The sequence below is a fragment of the Equus przewalskii genome, chromosome 9 (assembly GCF_037783145.1).
Source record: "Equus przewalskii isolate Varuska chromosome 9, EquPr2, whole genome shotgun sequence".
Taxonomy (NCBI): domain Eukaryota; kingdom Metazoa; phylum Chordata; class Mammalia; order Perissodactyla; family Equidae; genus Equus; species Equus przewalskii.
Window position 1 is genome coordinate 79765038 of NC_091839.1, and position 24417 is coordinate 79789454.

At 42.2% G+C, this 24417-nt stretch overlaps 1 protein-coding gene and 1 long non-coding RNA gene across 4 annotated transcripts in view; one reads left to right on the forward strand and one right to left on the reverse strand.

The window, feature by feature from the left end:
• Nucleotides 1-24417, reverse strand: part of SGK1 (serum/glucocorticoid regulated kinase 1) — a 107903-nt gene that overhangs the window by 44565 nt on the left and 38921 nt on the right. For all 3 annotated transcript variants that reach the window (XM_070557238.1, XM_070557237.1, XM_070557236.1), the window contains one exon: nucleotides 18064-18279. In XM_070557238.1, coding sequence (XP_070413339.1) covers nucleotides 18064-18279 — 216 coding nt within the window. The remainder of the gene's footprint in view (nucleotides 1-18063; nucleotides 18280-24417) is intronic.
• On the forward strand, nucleotides 7621-9902 carry LOC139073738 (uncharacterized). Its single transcript, XR_011522727.1, has 2 exons — nucleotides 7621-7846; nucleotides 8934-9902. It is a non-coding gene; the product is annotated as an uncharacterized lncRNA (long non-coding RNA).

Here is a 24417-nt window from a genome sequence, read left to right on the forward strand (position 1 = left end):
GCCAATCTGTTTTAACTCCTTCATAAATGACAAGAAGTAGACATGAAGCTGCTTTGAGAAGCCTGTTAGCATCAGTTGTGAGGTGTGTCCCTTTTCAGCATTAGTTACACAAACTGCTATTTAAAGAAAGGGGATTCTGGCAGCTACTTCGCACGTGGCAGAAATCCAGAACAGCCCTGAGACCAAAGAAGTAGGGATGAAAGTCAAATGAACTGCCATCAAAACTTTTTTTTAAAATTAGGACTAAAGAATATTAATTCTCTCACATGATACCCAAAGTCAGTCAGCTCTTTTTGTTAATTCTCTGGAAACTTTCATGCCTCAAAAGATGGTCCTGAGATACTAGCATGGAAATAATTAGAACTCTTAATTAGTACAACTGGGAAATAAGGCAGGCCGGCCTTAATAAGGGTCTCCAATCTGCAGCACATAAAAGTAAAGCCATTTTTTTCCCTAATATCAAAGTACATCCGATTGATGAACACCCAAAAGGATTTATTTTGCAAAATGCAAAGAGTATAATTGGATTCAGAGCAAGTTCGATGCATTAAGAAAAGAGATGCCTTAGAACTCTGGGCCCTGGGACTCAGGTTGTCTCAAGTGTCCACCAACCCATTTCAGGAACACACTAGTCATATAGCCAGGTTTTTAACTACTTAAACTTTAAATATCTTTAAATACTGCATAATGCCTATTTTGAGGATCAAAATTGAACATGACAATTATCAAGCAGATTAGAAGCGCACCACCACATGTCTGAATATAGTCTACGGATGAACACATACTTGGCAAGCAGAGAGCTGCAGTCACATTACCCTAGATGGACAGTAGCAAGCACATCTGGAATCCTAATGATCCCAGGAGCTCTGGGGCCCTTGGGGGACAGCCATCTGGTGCAAAGGAAATCTGGACCAAGTGTCCCACCCAACAGAAAGAGCCGTATTGTGCTGCTGTGAAAAGCAGTGGGCCAACTTCCCTTTCATAACACATGAGCTTCTCAACGAGGGGGTGATCACGAGAAATGTATATGCACAGGGTGTTCACTAGCAGACTTGGATGTAAAACCATGACAACCTGGCAGATGAGAAATAGTCAGGGATATATTCATGCAATTAATCCCTTTTTGAAAGGCATAGGCAAATTCTGTTGCCTTTATCTAATCTTTCAGCAAGTTCTGTCAATGTCAGTTTACGGCCTCTCTGGGCCTCAATTCTTTATCTGCAAAAGGAAGGGGTTGGACTATATGGATTTTATGGTCCGTTGTAATCCTGTCGTCCCATGAGTTTGTGATTTTACAGATTGTGTGCTGGGCACAGAGAGAAAGGCCTCAGAGGAAGAAGGAATGAGAGCAAGCATTTGAAGCCGGTTCAGGGAGAGCATGTTGCTTGATAGCATTGGGTCTTTGGGAAAGAAGGCTACACTCCAGGACAAACTCTCAAATGACTATAAAGGTGTATTACAATCCTGCCAGCAAATTAAGCCAGTGTTGTCTTTGCTCTAAGCTCTCTATAAGCTATGCACAGCTTGTCGGGTCCACCCTACATTAAACACACTGCAGGAAACTCTGGTTGGTGAAAAGAGGACGTGCAGCTTCGGCAGATAATGATGGATGTCCACGTGACAAGGAGCAGCATAGAAGGTGTGTGTGTGGAGGGTGTGATGAAGGAGGAGGTAAGGCAGGGATAGTGAAGGAGGAAGTCTTAGTCAAGAGGGGACCACTGAGTTGAAAAACTTGGAGAAGGAGCAGCAGAGGACACTCATAAGATCCGACAAATGGCTGTGCCTGTAGATTGATGAAAGAGTGGAGCTAAAGAGGAGTGAGGAAGGGTCTGAGTTACCATAAAGCAGGGAAAGACATTCTGGATCAGTTAAATAAGACCCTGAATCCTGCTTCTGCCACTTAGTATCCAGTATATCCTTGGACTTGTTAAATAACACATTTTTCTCATCAGCAAATTGGAAGTAATGATATCTCTGTCTCATAATGGTTGTGGAGATTACATGAGATAATGTATGTTGTGTTAAAAATACTTGTTGGTGCACAGTAGACATTCAAAAACGATATATTAGTTCTCGTTATCACTACCATTATTGTTAGTATTTGCTGAATCATGAGTGTGAACATTGAATTTGCTCAGAATGATTGCTTGTGAAAGAGTAGAGAGGAAAATTATTACATCAGGAACCAAAGTGATTAAAGAACAGGAAGAAGTGTCTTGGAGCTTAGTGGATGATGTCGATACAGCTTTACTGTGGTTGGGTAAAGGTGGTGAGGTTCTCAAAGGCTGGGTTGGAGAGGGCCGGCCAAGATCTTGGCCTCCAGGCAGGGGAGTCTGGAGAAGAAGGCATTTCTGCTTGAGGCTGTTGGAGAAGATGTGTCGTCTTTAGTAGAAAAACAAATCTCAGCTAAGGCAGCATTTTCCTGAAGATGTTTCTGTAAAGGAGACTTTTGGTCCAACGTGTCTGGGGAATGCTCAGGCTCTTCCCTCTTGGGGATTCAGAGCATGTTGCCCAAAGGAAGGCTCTGAGGAATCTAAGCTGGTTTTTACAAAACACACTTGGCCAACCAACCCTGTTTAATCTATGGCACATATCTCCAACTTGCGTTAACAACATGAGGGACCAGAGGGAAGGTTTTGACGAAAAGTTTACTGATTTAATGGAATTTACTGACAACAGTCTCAGAGGATGTTGTAGAAAGGGAAAGCAAGGGGCTTAGTGGTGTCCCTGAGTGAGAAAAAGGATAGAGCAGAGAAGAGTGGGATTAGAAAGTGAGAGGGCCGTGGGTGCTGACACTCAGGAATCGCAGAGTTGAGTGGGAGAGCAGTTTTGGGAAGACAGCGGCAGTGGGACGGACTGTTGATCTGGATGCCTCTCCGACTCAATGTCGAAATGGAGCTTTGAAAGAAGGAATAAGAGCGAGGGAGACAGGTGCTTTGGGCCAGCGGTGGAGCTATTGTGAACATGAGAGATTTAGCCAATGTTGCTTTATGACCCTGGGAGTTTTATTTAATCTTTAAAACAGTCATTTGTCCTCAGGTATGAGCTAGATGATACAGTGACAGTCTGAACATGTATTTCAGCTAGTGATAAAAAACCTTAAAAGCATTCTCCTGTCTTCCAAATAAAAAAATTCTTAGAAGTGTTGTCATCGATATGTTTTCCTATTTAGCTTTAGCCTTCTGGTGTAGGAAATGTAGAATTCATAATAATGCATTTATATGAGGATAACAGAGAATCTATGTATCTTTAATATACAAATGATTGAGTTTAATTTCTAAATTGCTTGAATGGAGGCGTATTAATAGTAAATTATAAAAACTTATAAAAAGTATACCTGGGACAATTCATTATGTACCAAGTTATAGCCCTGTTATTTTCATTGCAATTTGCAGTTTTAAAGTACAATCCTTGAAGAAATTCAGTTGCTAGGGGTTTTCTGATCTATATTATTCATGAACCCTGCACAAAGGAATTGTACTATCTGGCTTATTCTCAGAAAGCTCAAACTGTGGCTCATCAATTTATAGGTAATTGTTATTTATGTTTTTAAAACTGCATTGCATCTTTATAAGTGAAGGAAAATTTAGTCTCGATGACACTAAAGTTTAGAATAATAAAATTGAGTTTGAGAAAACACTAAACAACGTAAAAAACTCTAGGAGCTGCGGTTCTTTCTGTGTTTTAGGCCCTAATAGTTTAGTCTTCCCAGCAGCAACTATCTCCTAGAACTGAAGATAAAGACACACTTGCTAGAGACGCCTTCCCACGAGCTTACAAATAGAATTTGCCCTTCCAGAGGGGGCTGCAGCTCAATGGGACGAAATGCTGGTGGAATTATCGTTCTCTGAAGACATTTCAGGTCACACCGTGGATTGGGCAAATAGTCAACATGATTTTGTCAATAGTAGGTATTCTGGAGAGACCCAACCTCCAGAATTAGGGGTGGGAATCCTAAAAATTTTGCCCGGGAGAAAGGCAAACTCTAAGATCTTTCCTGCAGCTTTCCCCCGGTTTAGCTCAAGAGATTCGGAAAAAAGATATAACAACCGAGACTAGAAACAAATTGACAAAATACCTTGACTAGTAAAAAGCTCACTGGTTCTACACAGGTCACAGGGACACCGGCTCATATAATAATGCACTTGCTTTGCAATCTTTCCTCTTTTAACTCTCTATCTGCTGAAGAAAAAGACACAGGACACGGGCTTGCGAATGACAAGCGTAGTATCTGATGGACACCCATTACGAGGAAGGAGAAGTTGTAGGTTGGGCACATGACACACAGCTCAGAATCAGCACATAAGCAGCATCATGTGGACCTGTCTGATTTCTTTTAGGTTTCAGAACTAGGGTACGTATTAGGGGAGGACGGAAGCAGAGAGAAACGAAGTAAACGTCTAGACATTCTCTCATTTAAACCTCACAGCAGCTCTGTTTAGTTAGTATTATTATCCATTTTATGGATGAGGAAACAAGGAGACAGCTGGTGCCTGTCAGAGCCCGGCTTTGACCTGAGATGGAAGACCAAAACCATGCTGGATGCATACATGGGACAGTGACAATTTTTTTTAATATTGCATCATATCCAATAGTATGCCCAAGACATGGTGGGCTGACCAGAGTGTTCCGGTGGTCCTGTTCTCCCTGCCCTTTCTGCTCCCCAGTGCTTGAACTCCCCTGAATTCTCTATCCCCACCCCCCGGCCCCTCATACAGTTGCCCATGACAGGGCAAATTGTGACCTGCCCTGAGAATATTTTTGCCCTGCAGAGCTGAGGTAGGGAGAGGAAGTAAGGCGTTCCAGAGCAGAGGGGAAAATCCCTCTTTTGATGAGACATCCTGTGTGGCAACTCCGAAGCCTGGATTTCCCCAAAGTGAGGTTGGGGTAGCACGCTGCTTCTGGTCACACGGGCTCGGTTCAATGTCACACCTGCTGTGGCCTTTTCTAAAATTTACCTATACATGGCCCACACAAAGCCACAAACACGGAACTCAAAAGGGCATTTGCCTCTGAGATGCTCGAGAGGAAGAAATAGCACTGTTTTTATGAATTAAGCGCATGATATACGCCATGAGGAGGAAATGAACCCTATGAGGTTGAATTTGCACATCCTCTCAATGCTGAAAGATTAATTTTGGTGACTGAGGTTAATAATACAGCTATTTGTGTTTGGATACAAATGTAACTTGACTGATGGGGAAAACAGGTGCTCGATTGATAAACCATGCCTGAGACCCATGACTCATGTCACTGATTTATAAGCGTCCTTCCTGTGAAAATGGAAGCCAGAGCCAACTCTATGTCACATAATTTATGCCATTCACTGAAATTGTAGATAATTTCAGCCTGTGCCTTTGCAAAACAGGCTATGCCATTTTTGCTTTAAACATCTTTTGTACCTGGTATTTCTGACTTGTCTAAATAAATGCTACCATCCATAATAACCATTACCAACCCATTTTGAGCCCACATGCAGTACACACAGCTTTTAGACTTAATCCATGAAGTAAAGGCTTGCAACTTCTGCTGGCATCTTTGATAAACAGCCGAGTTCTCACAACTGCTGTGATTTCAATTATGAAGAAAATTGGAACTTCTGCATTCTTCAGTGGCTGAAAATCACTCAAAAAACACTCCTTCAATTGTGTTATTTTGTTTTCCTTGTGTGTATGGCAAGCCTTGGATCTGACTAGTGTAGTTGATTAGAGCATCGTAACAGGTGAAGGCCCTTTGTTCCAGCCTGGGGAAAGTCAGTGAGATGAACCTCCAGGCCTATTGAAAACTTGTCCTATTAGTCTTCAGTGAGGTTAGGCGAGAGAGAGTATGAACAGATCAGAACAAATCCAGCCTTTAATGCTAAGCACCACACTCACATTGACAAGGGTCAATGTCATCTTCCCGTACAAAGACTGAGGACACCACGCTGAGGCCCTTTAGAGACAGCCTCTCTCCTCCGCCTCTTACAGCTTTTTGCTTACTCACCTACCATCAATCCTAATGGACAGACTCCCTGACTGGTCCAGCTGGGCTCGGCCTCTCCACAGACTGCCGGATTTCTCAAGTCATGCAAAATGGAGTATAGCCTGCAATCATTTGTATCAGCCCAAAATGTTTCCTCTCTCTCCCTATGGCCCCCTCTCTCTCCAGCTACTATCCTCTCCGAAGCTTTTCAGTGCTACCACATCTTCATTTTACATTTTCTCTTCGGTTACTAAATAATCACACACCTGGCAAGGGACAGTTGGTTCCTGGTTCCAGACTCCCCTTTTTAATCCTTCTTTCCTACTTCAGTCATGAGAGATCTTTGCTTAATGTTTCCCTTTCCGAAATCTGGAATCCTTGTTTCTCTTTGCAAAACAAGAATCAAGCTGATTGTATTAAATCTCATGCGTATTTATCCTTCACAGGGTCAGAGCCATAAACCTTAATCTAAAGCTATAAATCTTCAAGGGAAGAATTTCTGGAATGTGACACTCTCCTATCCATTCTTTATGCCTAGCGATAACACTGTTGTGATTGAAATATTTAAACGGAACTTTGTGTCCTGAGGAGAGTATATAAATTATTTAAAATGCCCTGTGAAAAGGCTTAATGCTCTGAACACTTGTTTCCCAGTTTGGCTTCGTTTTCCTTGCTCCACATTCATGGTCACTTCAGTCCCCCAGGCCTTTGCTTATTTGTCCCATCTGCCTGGCTCCTCTTCCCCACCTTTCCTGACCTCACTGGTTTACGCATCCTTCGCTTCTCAGTTCAGCTGGCTCTTCTGCTTGGGCCTTCACACAGTGGGCCATGGGACCCCTTGCATGCAGCCTCTCCCTTCCCCCGTGGCAGCGTGCATCTCCTGCGTGATAACCGCCTGGTTCCCGGCAGTATTTCCCATCTCCCGGAAGCACTGGGTGAGATACTGCCTGGCCTGTGACAGAAACTCTCAGTAAACACTAGTTGAGAGAACAGACCGAGGCTCTGTGGCGGGCTGGGAGGGGCTTCGGCCTTCTGGGGTCCCTGTTTCGCTTTGGTCACTGCCTGAACGGTCTGCTTCACGCTGATAGGAGGTTGCTTGTTTTGAAAATAGCTCAGTGCTGCTGATACATCCAATTCTAAGCCCAGAAGAGAACTGTAATTGTCACTAATTTCTTGCTTTTCCTTTCTCGGTACTGCCCAGTCAATGCATTTAGCATTTTCTAATCTAGGAAGGTTTATAACTCCTGCTCCCCATGTCCCTTAACTAGGGAGCCACCTGTCTGCTACATCTCTAACCCCGCCAGAGGGATTGAATTCTTGCACTTTCCCTCAAGTAAAAATCTAGATGAATCCCTTGAAATGGTCATTTTAAAATCAACTCAAAAGGAAAACAACCCACCAGCATAAGAGAGAAGAGTGAATTGAGAACAGAATTGTGTGTTTATAGTTATCAAGGCTGACGGACCTTGGAAAAGTAAACTGAAATTATAAATAGCAAGCTGTGGAGTTTGTCTTGACTTCAAAGGGAGTTTTAATTTGTTCTTATGCCAATCTCTGCTACTCAAGGTTGCTAAGAAAAGTTTAATCTTCTTACGGAATCCTGCTGAGTCACTAACGGAACTTTGGCTGCTTGTGATGGTTCTCTCCAGAGATGATGTCACCTAAATTGAGCTTTGCTAGAACCTTGCTTAGAAATTGATTGATTTGCTAGCTCACAAAGACAAGGGATCTAACATCAGCGGCAAGTGAAAATAGAATGAATTATTTATCCTGAACACCATGCACAGATGTGTCTTGGCAAACTTTGGTGTTTATCCAAGGCTCTCTGTGTAAGCAGAATGAACGAGAAGCAATTTACTTTATGTGCATAGGACATATCAAGGTGACAGTAATCATTTCTACTTCCTTTTATTTTAGAAGGTTTATAAGAAGAGTCTTTTCAGGTCCCTAAAGGTAAATTTTAGAATGAAGTTATACTACTTTAATAAATTATCATTAAATCTTTCAAAAAATTCTTCATATTTTTGTTTAACTTATTCTTTAATAGTTTATGCTATAGGAATGTTACTTACTAGATCAAATTCTATCACTTCAATAAGCAATCCAAGAAAAAATGTGTAATCATAAACTTTGAGAAAACAGAGAAATAATGGCAAAAAAAAGAGAAATGGAATACAATTAAAGTTTACTTTATCCCTTAAATTCTGCTCTTGCTTGTAGATTTTTTAGTAGTTTGTAAAAAGCTTTCTTTTAAAATTTTCAAAGTCTCAAAACTACTAAGAAAGGATATTATTTTAGTGGAAAATGGCCATATGGTTTCTGGGAAGGACTATACTAAAAGCAGTAAGTTTAATTAGAAGCAGGAAAGATTTGGTTACATACAGCAAGAGCCAATGAAACATGCTCCAACCCAAGGGTGAGAGGGTTGAGATTTCCAGGACGGGACCGGCAGTAGCTTTCCCGGCATATTTTATGTCTTAAACAGTCTAGATGGATTCCCTTATCCTTTTCCAGATGCATCTCCCGGGAAGGAGGCATTCTGGGGGCATGTCACTCAGAGGAGAGCTGAGGTAATAAAAATGAAGTGAGCTAGGAGTTGGGCATAGACTTGTTTTACCCCAAAGTCCTGACTCTAAAATTTAACTTTTGTGGGGCCAGCCCAGTGGCATAGTGGTTAAGCTCGTGCACTCCACTTCGGCCGCCCGGGGGTTTGCAGGTTCTGATCATGGGCACAGACCTGCACACCGTTCATCAAGCCACGCTGTGGTGGCATCCCATATACAAAGTAGAGGAAGATGGGCATGGATGTTAGCTCAGCAACAATCTTCCTCAAGCAAAAAGAGGAAGATTGGCAACAGATGTTAGCTCAGGGCCAATTTTCCTCACACACACACACACACACAAACAAAAAGACGAAAAAAAATAAAATTGAAATTTTGTGTCTTGAATCGTGTCTTTAAACACAGCAGAAGTGTGTCAAGCAATCCTTTGGTCAGTGCCTAGAGGAGAAAGCAGAGGACCCGAAGTCCACGCTGTGCCTCCTGTGCCCTGGATCCCGGCAGAGCTCCCCTCCAGAGTCCTGGCCCTTGCCTGTGGCAGAGAAGGGCAGCCCTGAGCTGGATGGAGGTGGCTCCCAGCTCTGAGAGCCCTGGAAACACGGACTGGAAGCACAGAAGTACTCCTGGAGGAGGAGGAGCCAGCTTCCTGCTTGTCAAGCTGTCTGGCGGGACGCAAAATGTGCACGTGGCACGTGACAGAAAGCCACAGTGACCCAGGACTGCACCCTTTCCCTCGCCAGCCTCCTGTGGGCCTCAGGGCCAGGCTCAGCACCTTTTTGGGAGGAAGAGGATGTGCTTATTTAAGCTTTAAGTTCGTATAGATATTCCCTCTCTAATCGTACGAAAAGCAGACCTGGTTCATTTTTGGGAATGTAATAACCAAGACTCAGACTGGGAGAAAAAACCTGCCACAGATAGAATTGAAAGAGAATTTAAATCTACATAGAAGTAATTCCTTTAAATTGATGAATATAAATGCAAGATTCTATCAGCTAGAGCGGCAACGAAACTATTCCCTGGGGGGAATTACAAGTAATAACTTAAAAAATGGAAAAATTTCTTAACTTTTTGGTCATCAAAGAAATGCATATCACATCACTGAAGCATCATTTAGTTCAATTAACAAAAAATAGAGCATGCCACTATCTCCAAGGGATGAAGTGCTGGTGGGGCAGGTTTAGCCACATAATGCTGGTGGCATTTTTATCGATTTGACTGTTTCTAAATTGTTCTCGAAAGTATTTTGACGAGAACCATAATTATCTTCAAACTCTACTCTATTACTGGCAATTTACACTAAGGTTCAATTTCTTGTAAGGTTATTCAAGCTGGGGGGAAAAATCATTTGCAGCCATATCAAAAAGAGAAAAAAAAATAAAATGAAAGGGCTCATAGTAGATATGTGGTTACATAAAATTATGTCAATTTGATGCAATGGTAACCACGATGACAATTATTAAATTCATCTTACAACATACAAATGTTTCCAATAAATATCGAGTGAAAAAAAGGCAGCTTCACTATCATATGTACACGATGACAATAATCATGTCCAAAATAAGTAAGCACAGGGAAAAACTCAAAGAGAACACAAAAAACTAAGAACAATTGGTGTGTAATGAAAATGGAGTTCTCTTTTTTTTGGTGAGGAAGATTGGCCCCCGAGCTAACCTATATTGTCAATCTTCCTCTTTTTACTTGAGGAAGATCGTCACTGAGCTAACATCCATGCCAATCTTCCTCTGTTTTGTATGTTGGATGCTGCCATGGGATAGCTTGATGAGCAGTGTGTAGGTCTGTGCCCAGAATCCGATCCCTAAGACCCAGGCGGCTGAAGCAGAGAGTGCACACTTAACCATTATGCCACCAGGCCAGCCCCTAAAGTTCTTTCTAAATGTTTCAATAGTGCTAGTGTAACAATTCTTACATAATTTTTGAAAATCATGGGGGAAAGTGAGGAAGGAGGTGGATTTATAGTAAAAGACATATGAAATCTAAAAATGGAAATCTCAGGAACCAACAACTCAGCGGGACCATAGGATACCAAGGGATTCCTTCCTCTGGCTCTTAGCCAAAGAGAAGGGCTCGACTAAAAGTTTCTTAGGACATTTCAAATTACTGTAGAACAAGGGAGAAAATGTTGAGAACTTCAAAGAGAAACCAGTAGAATTTTCTCCATTTTACATAACCCTGCCTGAAACAAACATTTTTTTTTTTAATGCTGTCTTTCTCGGGAAAAGAATTCCAAGCTTTTTGGGGTAAAACTATCTTTTTTCCAATTCTGCCTCAGTATTAGAATAATAATATTCAGACAAATAATAGAAAGAGTAATTATAGGGACTTTCATTATCCTAAAATGGCAGCTTACTAACTCGTTTTTAATGTTTCCCAAGACATGTTATTTTCTAGGTAGTATTTTCTATTATTATTATTATCATCATCATCATCATCGTTTTAATGGGGAAACCTTGGAAATGTGATGAATGTTTTCCTTAAGACTGATTTATTTGCTTTAAAGTCTTTTCAGCTTTTATTACCCTTAGGTGGATTTGCCAACCAGTAATATTTCAAACGCCGAGTCTGGCTTTTTTAGGAGCTTCCACGGGTGCTCTCTCTGTGGTTCCCGGGGGGAGGAACAGCACCTTTGATTCTCAGGACCTGCAGGTGAGCCTCAGGAGGCCGGGTGACAGGTGTAAGGTCATGTGACCTGTGGCAGCCAGGGGAGTGGAACCCAGTTTGCTGGTTCTGGGTACAATTTGGTCCATTCTGTCATGTTCTAAGTGTACGAGCAAAAGATAAGGGCATTTTCTCGTCCCTCCCTTAGAGGCTAATCTTCTATTTTATGCAATGAATGCTTTCTCAAGAATTACACGGCTTAAAATTTGGTGCAGAACAAGTACTGTTGTGGGTGACAAGCTTTGAAAGCACCAGCCATCCGCAGAGGCCATAATACGTCACGTCAAGGGCAGAAAACTGGGGGAAGAGAGAAGTGGAGACACTATTATTTTATTCCCTGTAAGCCTTCATAAAAACCATTTTTACTATGGAAATGGAAAGAAAGCAGAAATCTATGAAGCCATCTGGCCGATTTAAGCATATTTTTTATAGCCTCTTCTTAAGTGATCAGAAAAACTCAAAACGATTTGAAAGTCAGTCGGTATGGAAACTATTCCTCAGCTGACCGCTTTACTAGCAAGCTTCCTGGGCTTCAAAGAAACAGCTCAATGATTTCAAGAAGAAATGCAAAGGGCAGCTCCCCACGCCGTGGGGTCTGGAGGGTGGAGGCCAGGCGTCCGGCCAGCCGAGGGCTGAGCAGCCAGCTCCCCCAGGTCCCGGGACTGTGTGACTTGGCTTAGTTAGAAGGGCCTTCTCTTAGTGCCTTTGCTGAGAAGAGGCAATGGCTTAAATCTTAGCATGTCAAAACTCAGTGCTCATTCTTGCACTTGTAGTAGTGTGGTTTCAACTTCTCCAGGTCGGCAGGCTCCTTGCAGAGCCCTGGCTGTGCTGGGCCTGAACCCCAGCTCAGACGCCCTGGCTGCAGCCGCGGGCCACGGACTGAGCACCTTCCCAGCTCTCTTCTCCTGGAGGACAGGGAGGCCCAGGAAGTCCCCGTCACCAAATCCATAGCCCAGGAGAGGGCAAACCTGGAGCCCCAGCAGGCAGCACCTCTAGAACGCACCTGACTTACAGCCAGCATGGGCTGCAGAGTTTTCTGTCTTAGTCTCTCCCTTTCATGTTAAAAAAAGAGAAATGGCATGAGCAAAATTTCCACTGCAGCTAAAAAAGGCAAAGAGAAGAAAAGAGCACATTAACTTTAGCATGTATGCCAGGCCCTGGGAGGAGATAGGAAAATGAACACTTCAGAGTTAGCGACGGCGGGAGCTTAGAGAACACGTGGACGTGGACACAGTCACCGCCCCGGGCAGTGAAATAACTGACAGACGGAAGTGGAAGCAAGGAGCTGTGGGAGGTGAGTACTGGGTGGTTTCCATCTTGCTCCAGGTGCCGGTCTTTGTAGTGGTGGAAGGGTCTCATGGGGCGAAAGCTCCCTGTGATGGTCCCTGACTTTCCACCAGTAGGACTGAGTTGTAACTTGACTTTCTACAAGTGAGTTTCCTGGTGGGTGTGGTGTTTTCCCTAACCCACAGGTAATAAATTAATATGGTCTTGAAAAATTCAACCAGCAGACAAAGCTGAAGTCCTTCTTGAATACGCTCCCCACCTCATTAACTCTCAATCCTAGTCCCTGGAGAGCCAAAATCACCATTTCAGTTTGGTGTAGATACTCCCAGATCTTTTTATTTGCATTTATACAAACACACACAAACACACACACACAGACATGAAGAGAGAAATACAAAGTTTCAAAAAAATAAATGTGATGATGCTATATACATATTCATCTTTAATTTGCTTTTCTAACTTAATATACCTTGGGATATGTCATTACAAACACATCTCATTCTTTTTAACTGCTGCATAATATTTCAGAGTACAGATATGCCATAATTACTAATTCCTTATGAGTTCACAATTTTGTTATCCACTGATGTTTCCTTTTTTTTTTTTTACCATCTCCAATATTGTAATGCATATCATTGTATCTCACCCCATTATCACACAAGCAAGTATGTATCTAGGATAGACGTGGAGACACAGATTTGCTAAGTTAAAGGATGTGAGATTTTAAAAATTTTAATAGAGGAACGTTGCCAAAAAACCCTTCCACCAACAGCCTTTGGGCCCATACTTTTACCAATACAACATTATCAATCTTTTCAGCCTTTGACAATCTGATGGATTCAAAAAAAAAATGGGACTTCATTGTTTCGATTTGCATTTTTCTGGTGGTATTGTAAGCACTTAAAATAGTTTTAAATTTCCTTTTTTTAAATTTCCTATCTAAGCTCAGAGTTCTAGGAGGAGCTCCTGTGAATTCCAGGTGTGTGAATTGGCTGGGGACAGCAGTTGGCTCTCACGTTGTTGTTAGTTTCTAATTTTATCAAATTGTAATCAGCTGGGGTGGCCTGCGTGATTTCTGCTTTTTGGAATTTGATGAGATATGCTTCATGATCTAATACTTGGTCAGTTTTTGTAACTGTTCCACATATTCTTAAAGTAATGTATGTTCTTTGTTTATTAGATACAAATCTCAACATAAATCAGACTTGGTTAATTGTTTCATTGAAATCCTCTATCCTTACATGTTCTCAGTCTTCTTGAACTGGCAATTTTTGGGAAAAGTATGATAAAAATTTCCCTCTATGACAGGATTTTGCCAATTTTTCTTTGTATTTCTATCGGTTTTTGCTTTAAAGATTTTGATGTTGTGTTGTTAAGTACATAAAGGTTGGTGAATGTTTTATCTTCTTGGTAGATATCTTTCATCAATGTGAAATATTCCTTTTGTTCCTTTCAACTCTTTTTGTCTTACATTGTATTTTTTCTGAAATTTATATTGCTAAAACTAGTTTCCTTTTATTAGGCCTTGCATGGAACGTCTTTATTTTCCACCTGACTGGGTCTCTTTGAACATGTCAGCTTGCAGTATCTCCATCTGGGGCAAGAGTTTTCTAATGGGATCATTTTGGATTGTGGTTTCCTATCAACCTCATAATCCCAGATGGGGTTATGTTTTTCAGAGATTCTGCCTTCTGTTTCTCAGAGATTCTGAATTATCCCTTATCCACACAATGGCTCCCTTTGTCTTCTAGCACTGCTATAAAGTAAAATATGTATATGTGTTTTCTGTCATTTAAGGAAGGAAGGAGAGCTAGCGTTCTATGTTCAGGCCGCCATATTGATCTAATCCCACGCTTTCCTTAATACCAGATTTCTTTCCCCATTCTCACTCCAAAACATCGTTTCCTTTTCTTCCAGCTCAGTTTATCTGGGTACTGAAGGTGCTTTGAGAGAGAGGCTGCAGAACAGAGTCTGTGAATATGTTTAGTCAGCATGCACCCATTGAAAAACTACTTTGGTTTCCATCTCTTTATGGCCTAAACGTTAATTTCACAATGCAATGCAACAACTTGAGCTCCTCTAGCATGCATTATTCAGTAACAGCTTACTCAGCTCCATGATATCATCTTCCCATCTCCTTCCCAGAAAGGGCCGTTTAATTTATCAACAGCCCATTTAAGACAGCACTACTAGTAACATCACAATATTGTTATTCTTCTGGGTGATTTTTTGGCAATACTTATATCCTGGTTTCCTCCACGGAAGAAACATGTTTAAAAGCCACCAACTAGACTTTTGGCGTGGCCTGGCACAAGCTCCCTGCACTGTAACTCTTAGCGATTTTTGGCCATTAAAGGCAGCATTTATAATGCACTATTTTTAAAGTCAGAAAAAAAACCCTCAACAATTATTCATAAAGGATTTGCACTTTCTTTGCTTTCTTATTTTATTTAAAAGTCTCATCTCATTTTCTATGTTTGATTTTTACACATCAAATACAGAGTTTATTTTCATTTAGAGATCATCAAATTCCAGCTGTAGGATTTCAGACCTAAAAGGGCTTCAGACTCAATTAGGTCGGCCTGTCATATGATGTCTGAGAGCTTTGTGACTTGCTCAAGTTCATATATTGACCTTGTGGCAGATCTGGCACCAGAATGCGGGTTGCCTGATTCAGAAACACTATTTACGTGTAAATTTACATTTACAAAAGATTTTTAAAATCCCATCTCATCTACAAATTACTGAAAAGAACACGGAAAGAAACTCAGTGGCAAGCATGAACGATCTCAATTTCTGCAGGAGGGAACCTTGAGCAGGAAGCATGAATTAATGACTTGCTTAAAATAATCCACATCAGGAGTTGTCAGAGGAACAACTTGGGGTCTTCACCACCAGCCTCTGCCTCTAACAGCCCCTCTGTCTTCTCTTCACACAACTCCACTTCCTAAAAGGACAGAGTCACCTTCTCAAGGAACTATTTCATTGTGTAATCCCTATAGGAACACAAAATATAAATTCGTTTCTAAACTGTTAAAAGATAAGTATCTTCTTCATTTGTGGTGACCTTAAGAAAAAACCCAGCCAAGTCAGAACCAAGTAATCCATTTTAAATTGGAGAATAATTCACCTATTAGCCCAGATAAAGTAAAAGGATGAATCACAGTGTTGTTTTAAATTCCTTCCAGCACTTTGTTTTTTGTTTCCTCTGGTGTGGAATTACGTTTACTCATTGACCTACGCCCAGATCCCATGGGATGGGCATACAGCAGCCATTGGGGAAACAGTTAGGAGTAGGCATGGGTGCTGTCTATGGGATTGCAGAGCCCTCTCTCCATCTCCAAGTCATGAACAGTTCTTCAGACTCTAAGGAGTTGGCAAATTCCTGTAAGAGTCTAAGGGGCTGTAAACTACGGCTGGAGGACCAGCCACATGTTTCTATAAATGAAAGTTTTACTCCAACAGAGTCAGGCCCACTCCTTTGTACATTATCAGTGGCTGCTGTCTCTACAAGGTGGAGCTGAAGAGAAGCGCCAGAGACTACCACCTGCAAAGACTGAAATATTCGCTATCCGGCCCCTTATAGAAAAAGTCGCCAATCCTTGCATTTAGAATCTAGTTATTGCCTTTTATGGCCAACCTGGAGTTGAGCCAGTGTCTGGCGAAACAACAGTGCCCCACGACAACTGTTCCTAGATTGGCAAAGTGCTCCCCTATCGTGAAGCCTAAGTCAGTGTCACAGACTCACAGCATAGCACGTATGTAAATGAGTGAATGGAAGTAATAATGGCCCTTCCTAGATTATGAAATATTCCATGTGTGTCATCTCATTTGATCTTCCCGTAACCCTGGAAAGTAGGCAGGCAGGTGTCACTTTTTCTTGAGGAAACAGATTCGGAGACATGGCATATCCCAGGGTTAAAAGGAACTCAGCTAAAAGGATAACTTTATCTCCGGCAAACACTTACTGTTTTTTTAAAAAAGGAGAGTTACTTATCATCTTATGATGCACTGATTTAAAATAATAGATTGGAAGATCACTTACAATTAATTGCACTTTGTAATAACATGTTCTACCCTTTTTTGTTGTTGTCAGTGCTGATGAGTGGATTCTGACTCCCAGAGACCCTGAGGACAGCTGAGGGAATGCTGCCCAATCTTTTTCCTCCATCCTTTCACCTTCTGGCACTCTATCAGACAGTGCGCCACTGTTAGTCAAAGGCTTTTCATGACCAATTTTTTCAGAAGTGGGTGGCCAAGCCCTTCTTCCTAGTCTGTCTTAGTCTGGAGGCTCGGCTGAAACCTGTCCACCATGGGTGGCCCTGCTGGTATTCGAAATCCAGGTGGCCTAGCTTTCAGCATCACAGCAACACGCAGCTGCCACAGGATGACAAGCCGCAGACAGGTGGTGTGGTTCCCTAAGCAAGACACGAGTCCAGGCTGCTGAGGTGAGCCTCCCGAATCTTAGTCTCTACCTCTAGACCGCCAGGCTGGCTCTGTCCCCTTAATGTTGTGTTTTTATGTCAATAAGATGGTAATAAAAATAGCAAACATTTAATCTAATGATTTAAAAAGTCAAAATACACATGAGCCAAATTGTGTCATAAGTTAAAAATACAACCTCAAAGTTTTGAAATCTTAGAACCTGCAAGATAAGTCAGTTATCTGGCTTTCTTGGATCAACAAAATTAAAAACCAAAACTCTTGGAGTGGCAGAAAAAAATGGCTTAGTAAAAATATAAGTAGATATGAAAAATACGAGTGGACATTTATGGGAAAAATCATGAAAATTGATACAGTGCTCTGATTTGGGTCAAGTCATGTTGAGCTAAATATTTCAGTGGAGGCTACAAATCTGTAGACGACCGTTGAGATCGATTTTTTGCAACGTACAAGAATTGATCTCTGTGTGATCCAGCAACTTAGGAGAAATGTCTAGTTGACCAAAACATTGGTCAGCTATGTCAAATCTTGGAACGGCATAAAAAATTAGTACATCATACTGTATGATTCCCACTATATGGCATCTGAAAAGGGGAAAACTATGGAGATAGCAAAAAGCAGTGGTGGCCAGGGGCTGGGTGAGGAAGAGATGACTAGGCGTAGCGCAGAAGACCTTCAGGGCCGTGAAACTACCTGAATGATATTCTGATGATGGAGACATGCCATTATAAGTTTGTCCAAATCCGTGGGACGTAAGCACCAGGAGTGAACCCTAACGTAAACTGTGGACTTCAGGTGTTGATGATGCGTCAACGTAGTTCGTCAATTGTAACAAAGGTACCACTGTGATGGGGGATGTTGATGAGGGGGAGACTATTCATGTGTGGGGGCACAGGATATATGGGGAATCTCTGTACCTTCCTTTCAATTTTGCTCTGAACCTAAAACTGCTCTAAAAGATAAACTCTATTATAAAAATAGGCTAACAAACGCTACAATTCTATATTCTCCTCAGAAGCTTATAAACGTGCAGTAAAAAAACCTTTTTTTTTTGGCATACTGTGGCATGAATAAAAGAAAAACAAAGGCCTAGAATCCTTTCAGGAGGATGGATCCAGAGCAGAAATGAACTTACTTCACACCCAGATTGAGTTTCCCAGGAGCAGGACTCCTTCTCCTGAGGGAGGCCCCCTCTCGGGAAAGCGTGGTCTCCCAGGCACGTCTGACACAAGGAAGGCTCGAAGTCTGACTCCCCTGGTGGCATGTGTACCACCGAGGGGCCCGTGTACTTCAGACTGGGACTCTGATGCTTGTCCACACTGACCATCGGGTTCTTGATCCATCTTCGTACCTATAACGTGAAAAAGAAAAGAAAACAATGCATTTGACCTCCTTTGACGTTTCATGGGGATTTAGAGGCAGATTTCAGGGGACGGAGACTCAGGAAAGGAGAATTCAGTCTCACGACCTCTCCATCTTTCCAGTGTTAGTATAACCCAAGTTGGTCAACGCGGACCAGTTATTCTCAGGGGTGTGTGATTTTCGAGGGTCATTTCATCTCGCTGAGCCTGACTCCCCATGTGCAAGAGTGGAGTAATAACATTTGCCCCCAGGTTCTTGTGCAGATTTTACAATGTTTTGAATGGTCCGAGTGTTTTGCCTGGCACACGGTGTTCGGTGGGAGGTGACTATTCTACTTTGACTCTTACTGTTATGTTTATGCTGACAGAATGAGAGTTCCCAAATGTCTAAGGTGGATTACTAGTTATTCTAACTAGACACAATAATAACCTCACTGGGGCCGGCCAGTGGCACAGCGGTTGAGTGCACACGTTCCGCTTCAGTGGCCAGGGTTCGCCCGTTCGGATCCCGGGTGCAGACATGGCACCACTTGGCAAGCCACGCTGTGGTAGGCATCCCACATATAAAGTAGAAGAAGATGGGCATGGATGCTAGCTCAGGGCCAGTCTTCCTCAGCACAAAGAGGAGGTTTGGCAGCAGATGTTAGCTCAGGGCTAATCTTCCTCAAAAAAAAAAAAAAAAAAAACTAACACCATAGAGTAGGATCTGATTGTTGCTAAATGAATTAACATATATTTCTCCCTTGAAAAATTTGACTATAAAAGGAGGTACTCTGGCTAAGAAATTTATCTCAAGTTTGTTTTTAAAGTTCTAAAACTCCCCGCTTGTCTTGCTTGTGTGTAGAACCCTATAAGGTACAGAAAAAATAGAAAGCTACTCTAATATTAAGAGGGTTAATATCTATAGAGCACATTCAATATGAAAGGCACTGTTCTGAATGTTTGACATGCATCGTCCTGTTTAAGCCTCAGGACAGTCTTATAGGATAGATGCTATTACTAATCCCATTTTGCAGACAAGAAAACAGGCACAGAGAAAGAAAGCAAATTTCCCCAAGACAAATGCTGGTACCCAGCAAAGGCAGGATGCAGGCACCTTGAATCCAGAGTCTGCTCCTTCACAAGGCTGCAATTTGAGCGAGGGTTGGAGGGCTGTGAGACTTATGGTCACCAAATGCTTGAAATTTATCCTGATGTAATATGGCTTCTCCATGCTCTTTAGCACTTCCGAGGAGGCTCTTAGAGTTAACCAATTTAATGAAATTAGCTTATACCAGAAGGAGGAAGAAATAAAAGTACTGAATTTTAGTTAGTAAAGCTATCATTAAATTTTTTTAAAACACACTGAGCATAAACTAAAATTGCAATAGCAAAAGAATGTTTAAGCCATTTGATGGAATATTGTGCCCTCACTAACAATAAATATTAGAAAGACTCTGTGGCAATATGGAAAATGTTTAGAACATAATTACATGAAAAAAAGCCGAGTACAGAATTGTTCAATTACTATAATTACAAATGTAAAAATATATATAGTATCTATAGACCAAGTAAGAAGGTAACAGGCAGACTAGAAACTGTTGTCCTCACTGTTAGGATCATGGGTGTTTAGTTTTCCCTCTTTTGACAGTGTCTCATCTTTAATTTTTCAAAGAATAACTTCTTTTAAAGTTGACAAGCATCTCAAGCAATTAAACTCAACAGATATCTTTCTTTGGCTGCATATGTGTCTTTTCATTGCTTTATTTATATGTACTCTTTTCAATAGCCATTTAAGAGGTCTTTTTGAGCTGACTCTCCTAACGCTAGCGTTGGGGAGGTTTCTGGCGGTATTTCTTGCACTCTTGGACCCCATAAGCTCAGTAGTAGGGGACCAAGAGCACTTATTTGATTCTTTAATGAGAGTCTAAAAGTTTGAGACTGCAGCAGAGTCTCTCCTCCGGATGTTAGGACCAAATGTGTTACTGATCAATCTAAAACGTACTGAATTTCATTAGTGACAGGAAACGGTTTTTATTATTCTTATTCAGAAGGTTTTGGGCTTGACGTTTGGTCGTCACTCCTGCTCAGTTGCCAACCTTATATTTTAAAATCCATCTTTTGTTCCAGCTCACTTTCTGCGTCCCTTTTGCCAAGTAGATTTCACTTTGAAGTTACTATGAGTAGAATTTTAAACAGATTTATCTTCAAATGAATTTGTATGGCCTGACTGATTAGGAATCTTGGTGTGTTAAAATGTAGATCTTATATTTATGGACCACTATATTTAGAGTAAATCTCAGGCAATATCGTCTGACAATTTTTCAATTTATAATAGAAGAATGTCTGTGTGACGGAATCTAACCTTCCATTAGGTTATAGAAAACATAAACCAGGTTTATTAAATGATGAGAATTTAGAGACATTGTCTGTCACTTCAGAGTAGACAAATGATCTATAACCTTAATGATCTGTTGGACATTAGACATCACAAGGATTGAGAATCACATAAGGGGGCCGGCCCGGTGGCGCAGCGGTTAAGTGCACATGTTCCACTTCAGTGGCCCGGGGTTTGCGGGTTCGGATCCCGGGTGCGGACATGGCACCGCTTGGCAAGCCATGCTGTGGTAGGCATCTCACATATAAAATAGAGGAAGATGGGCATGGATGTTAGCTCAGGGTCAGTCTTCCTCAGCAAAAAGAGGAGGATTAGCAGCAGATGTTAGCTCAGGGCTAATCTTCCTCAAAAAAAAAAAAAAAGAGAATCACATAAGGAATTGTCATTTCATTTGATATCCAGCTAAGCATCCCCAAAGTAGTTCAGATGACCTTGAGCAAAGGCTGTCAGACAACCAAGAGATGTTTTTATAGAATTTCAGAGTTGGAAGAGACCCAAAGATGTTAGTCACCCAAAGTCATACTCATTATGCAGTTCAAGATATTGGTTTAGGCAAATCATTGAAACCTGTATCTATTGGGGTATGGGATGGTAAACTCAATACCTTCAGAGGCTGGCAGGAATAGGAAATGCGTGAAGCCCTCCGACCAGGGTATAACATACAGAGTGGTGGGGACTGGGGTAAACTGGGAGTGCATGCTTGCCAAGGGCATTTAAGTTTAAATTAAAAAACAGAACAAACTAAAAACCAGCACACAAGCAAACAATGCTGGCCAAATAAAACCCTAGTCAAATCTCCCCCACCTTCAGGGGTCAGCTCTTGACTCACGAAGTTATTCCATCAAGTAGAATAAGTATAAAGCAGAATTCTATGCAGTAGAGATACCATGATTTGATATTTTCTTTTTTTAAAAAAACAATCCAATGCTTTCAACATTTTCCCATTCATTTATTCACTCATCATTCGTTATTGAAGACCAACTTTGTGCCAGGCACAGCATAGGCATTGGGAATACAGCAGCCAACAAGACAGACCTCAGAAAACATGCCCTCATGGAGCTTGAGTTATGGCTAAGGGAATGGATTATTTATTTAATAAAACAAATAAGTAAATTATAATATGTAAGGGGAAATAAAGCAGCGATAAGTGATCAGGATATTTGGGGGAGGAAGGGTTCAATTTTAATAGGATGAGACGGGAAGGACTCCCTGAGGCGGTGGCCTTTTGGTGAAGACCTGAGGGGAGATGAAGCCGTAAGACATCCGAGGGAGCTGTCAGATGGGCAGCGGGATCATCAAGTCTGGATTTCAGGGGAAAGATCGAAGCTGCAAATATGAATTGGAGGCTTAAGATGCATAGCCATATTCTACTGAAGTCTTGCATAAAAAAACCCAAGGACTTGCCTGGATGTACGTGTGAAAGTATGTGTCTAGGGGTTACGCTCCTATTTCTGGGGCTTTGATTATTAGAATCTGTTATTTCTCACTTAAACCTACTGAAATATATGACTTACTCAAGTCTCCTAAGAGTGGGTGTGTTTCATGCCTTAACACATCCCGCCAGGGGTGGGGGCCAGTGGGGTGATGTTTCATTAGAAAGGCCCATGATTGCGAATAACCTTCCATAAATTAACCTGTTCTGAGCCTCACGGACATAGGGGTGTGATATTCCCTCTCTTTCCACACAGAATGTGCCCAGGGAAATTTAGAAATATTCCTATTTGTCCAGAAGCGTCAGGGAGAAAGGTGTTACAAAAATAGATAGCGTTAAGACATGTAACAAGATCACTGCTGGCATTAAGTGTACGCTTTGCCCTGAGATGCTGTATCTCCTTTGGCTGAGTCCTCAGACTGGCTTCAGTGTGTCCCTTCCCCGCTCACTACTCCTTAACACATTTCCCTGGCTCTGTGGCCTCCCACGTGGTTTTGATAGGCCGGGTTACGGGCATGGTTTATGGTGTTGACTTGACTTGAGAGAGTGGCTGGGTTGTGAGCGAATGCGAAGGCGTGGGGCTTTCCCTCGCCTGGTGGAGTCAGGCCAGGTCCCCTCCAAACTGCTGAGTGGAGAACCGCCCTGTCCCCTTGGCCCCTGGGGGGATTCAGACGACAACTGGCCTATTGTATGACCACTGGCCTATTGTGTTCCTTCAGGTGGGCGGTGAAGTGCTCTGCTGGGGTGGAGGGATGCTGCTGTGAGTGGCTTCGGAAGCCCCTCAGAGACATCACAATGGGCCTGGGAAAGCTGGAACAGCTGTGTGTGAGAAGAATGAATGCCCGGATACAGCAGCCCTGGCTCCCGGGCCACCTGGGCCATGGCCTCATTCAGAGCCACGCCACCGCTTGTGGAGAGCCCTGTAAACAAACAGAGACCGGGAGAGACGTCCTCCCCGCCCTGAGCAAGTCCAGAATTCTCTCACTTGGGGTTTATAGGAGCCTGTTCTCTGAATGACACCAGACCTTTTTAGAAGCAGTGACCTCTCCAGACACTGGGGTCAAGGAGCAAGGCCCCTCTCTTGACCATGCAGCTACTGTTACTCAACCATGTGAACAAAATATGAATCCAGTTTCTTTGCTAAATCCAGTCTGCCCTGGTTTTGCTAATTTCTTTATTGGGGGTGGGGTGGGGGGAAGATATCCAAAAGCAACAACCTCTCAAACTAGAAAATCGCCAGATGTGATTAAAGGCGCTGGCCAGCTTTGAGGGATTTTCCACTTGTGGTTTTTTCCTATTATGTAATAGTAAACAGATATTACTCTTAATTTAAAATGGCTTAGCTGATAGTGATATCAACCGATGCAGAAAGATTATGGAGCAGCCAGGTACTTATTTGTGAACTCGTAAGGCTCTGCCTGCTTGGCTCATCATTCTGTCTGTTTTCTGGGAGTGAAGAGCTGGTTTTTCCTTAAAATTCAAGCATGCTTGATGTTGGACACAACTTCTGCCATTTCCAGAGGGGCATCTTTTTAGTATAGAAAACTAACTTTGTGTACACGGTGCCACAGTAACTTCCAATTTGGATATAGTCAAGCAAGTTTTCTGGTTAAATTCTTTGGATAGTTCAATTGGTCACAAAAAGGGACCTCCACACCCACTCCTTTTCTAGAAAGTGCCTGCCAGCAGGCAGGTTATGACATTAGTGGAATTCAGGAGAAGGCTCCTGGAAGCAAATTCCTCTCACATGGGTGCCTGGGGCTGCTTCATAGCACAGCTCCTAAGATGTCACAGTGCTGTGATACTGGGTGAAGGATGTTAGTCTGAATTCTTCACCTCAGCTAGGCGTGGTCACCATATAGCTTTCTTCCCTCCAAACACCTGTAGTGTTTATCGCTTATGTAAAAGCATGGGACTTTCATGCTCACTGGTTGTTGTTATGTCCATGTCATCTCTCCAACTGGACCAGAAGGGTGAGGACAGTTTCTTAGGCTTTTTTTAATTCCACAGAGGCTGGCATATGGCCTTACAAATAGTATGCAATAAAAATAAGAATTGCTTGACAACTATATTTATTCATTTGTAGATCTTAGCACACCTTGCTACCATCCTCTATCAAGGTAATAAATACACTCTATATAACTATTTCCCTTACATGGCAATGCCTCCCCGGAGCAGACGCCCCTGGAAGATTGAGCGGCTTTTGGAATTCCCCGTCCTTTCATTGCCCTTGGGATTCCCCTGTCCTTTCCTCTCAGCCCTGATGAAGCTACTTGCATCCTGCCCTAGATTCTCAGGGTCGAAACTTGCGCTTCCCCA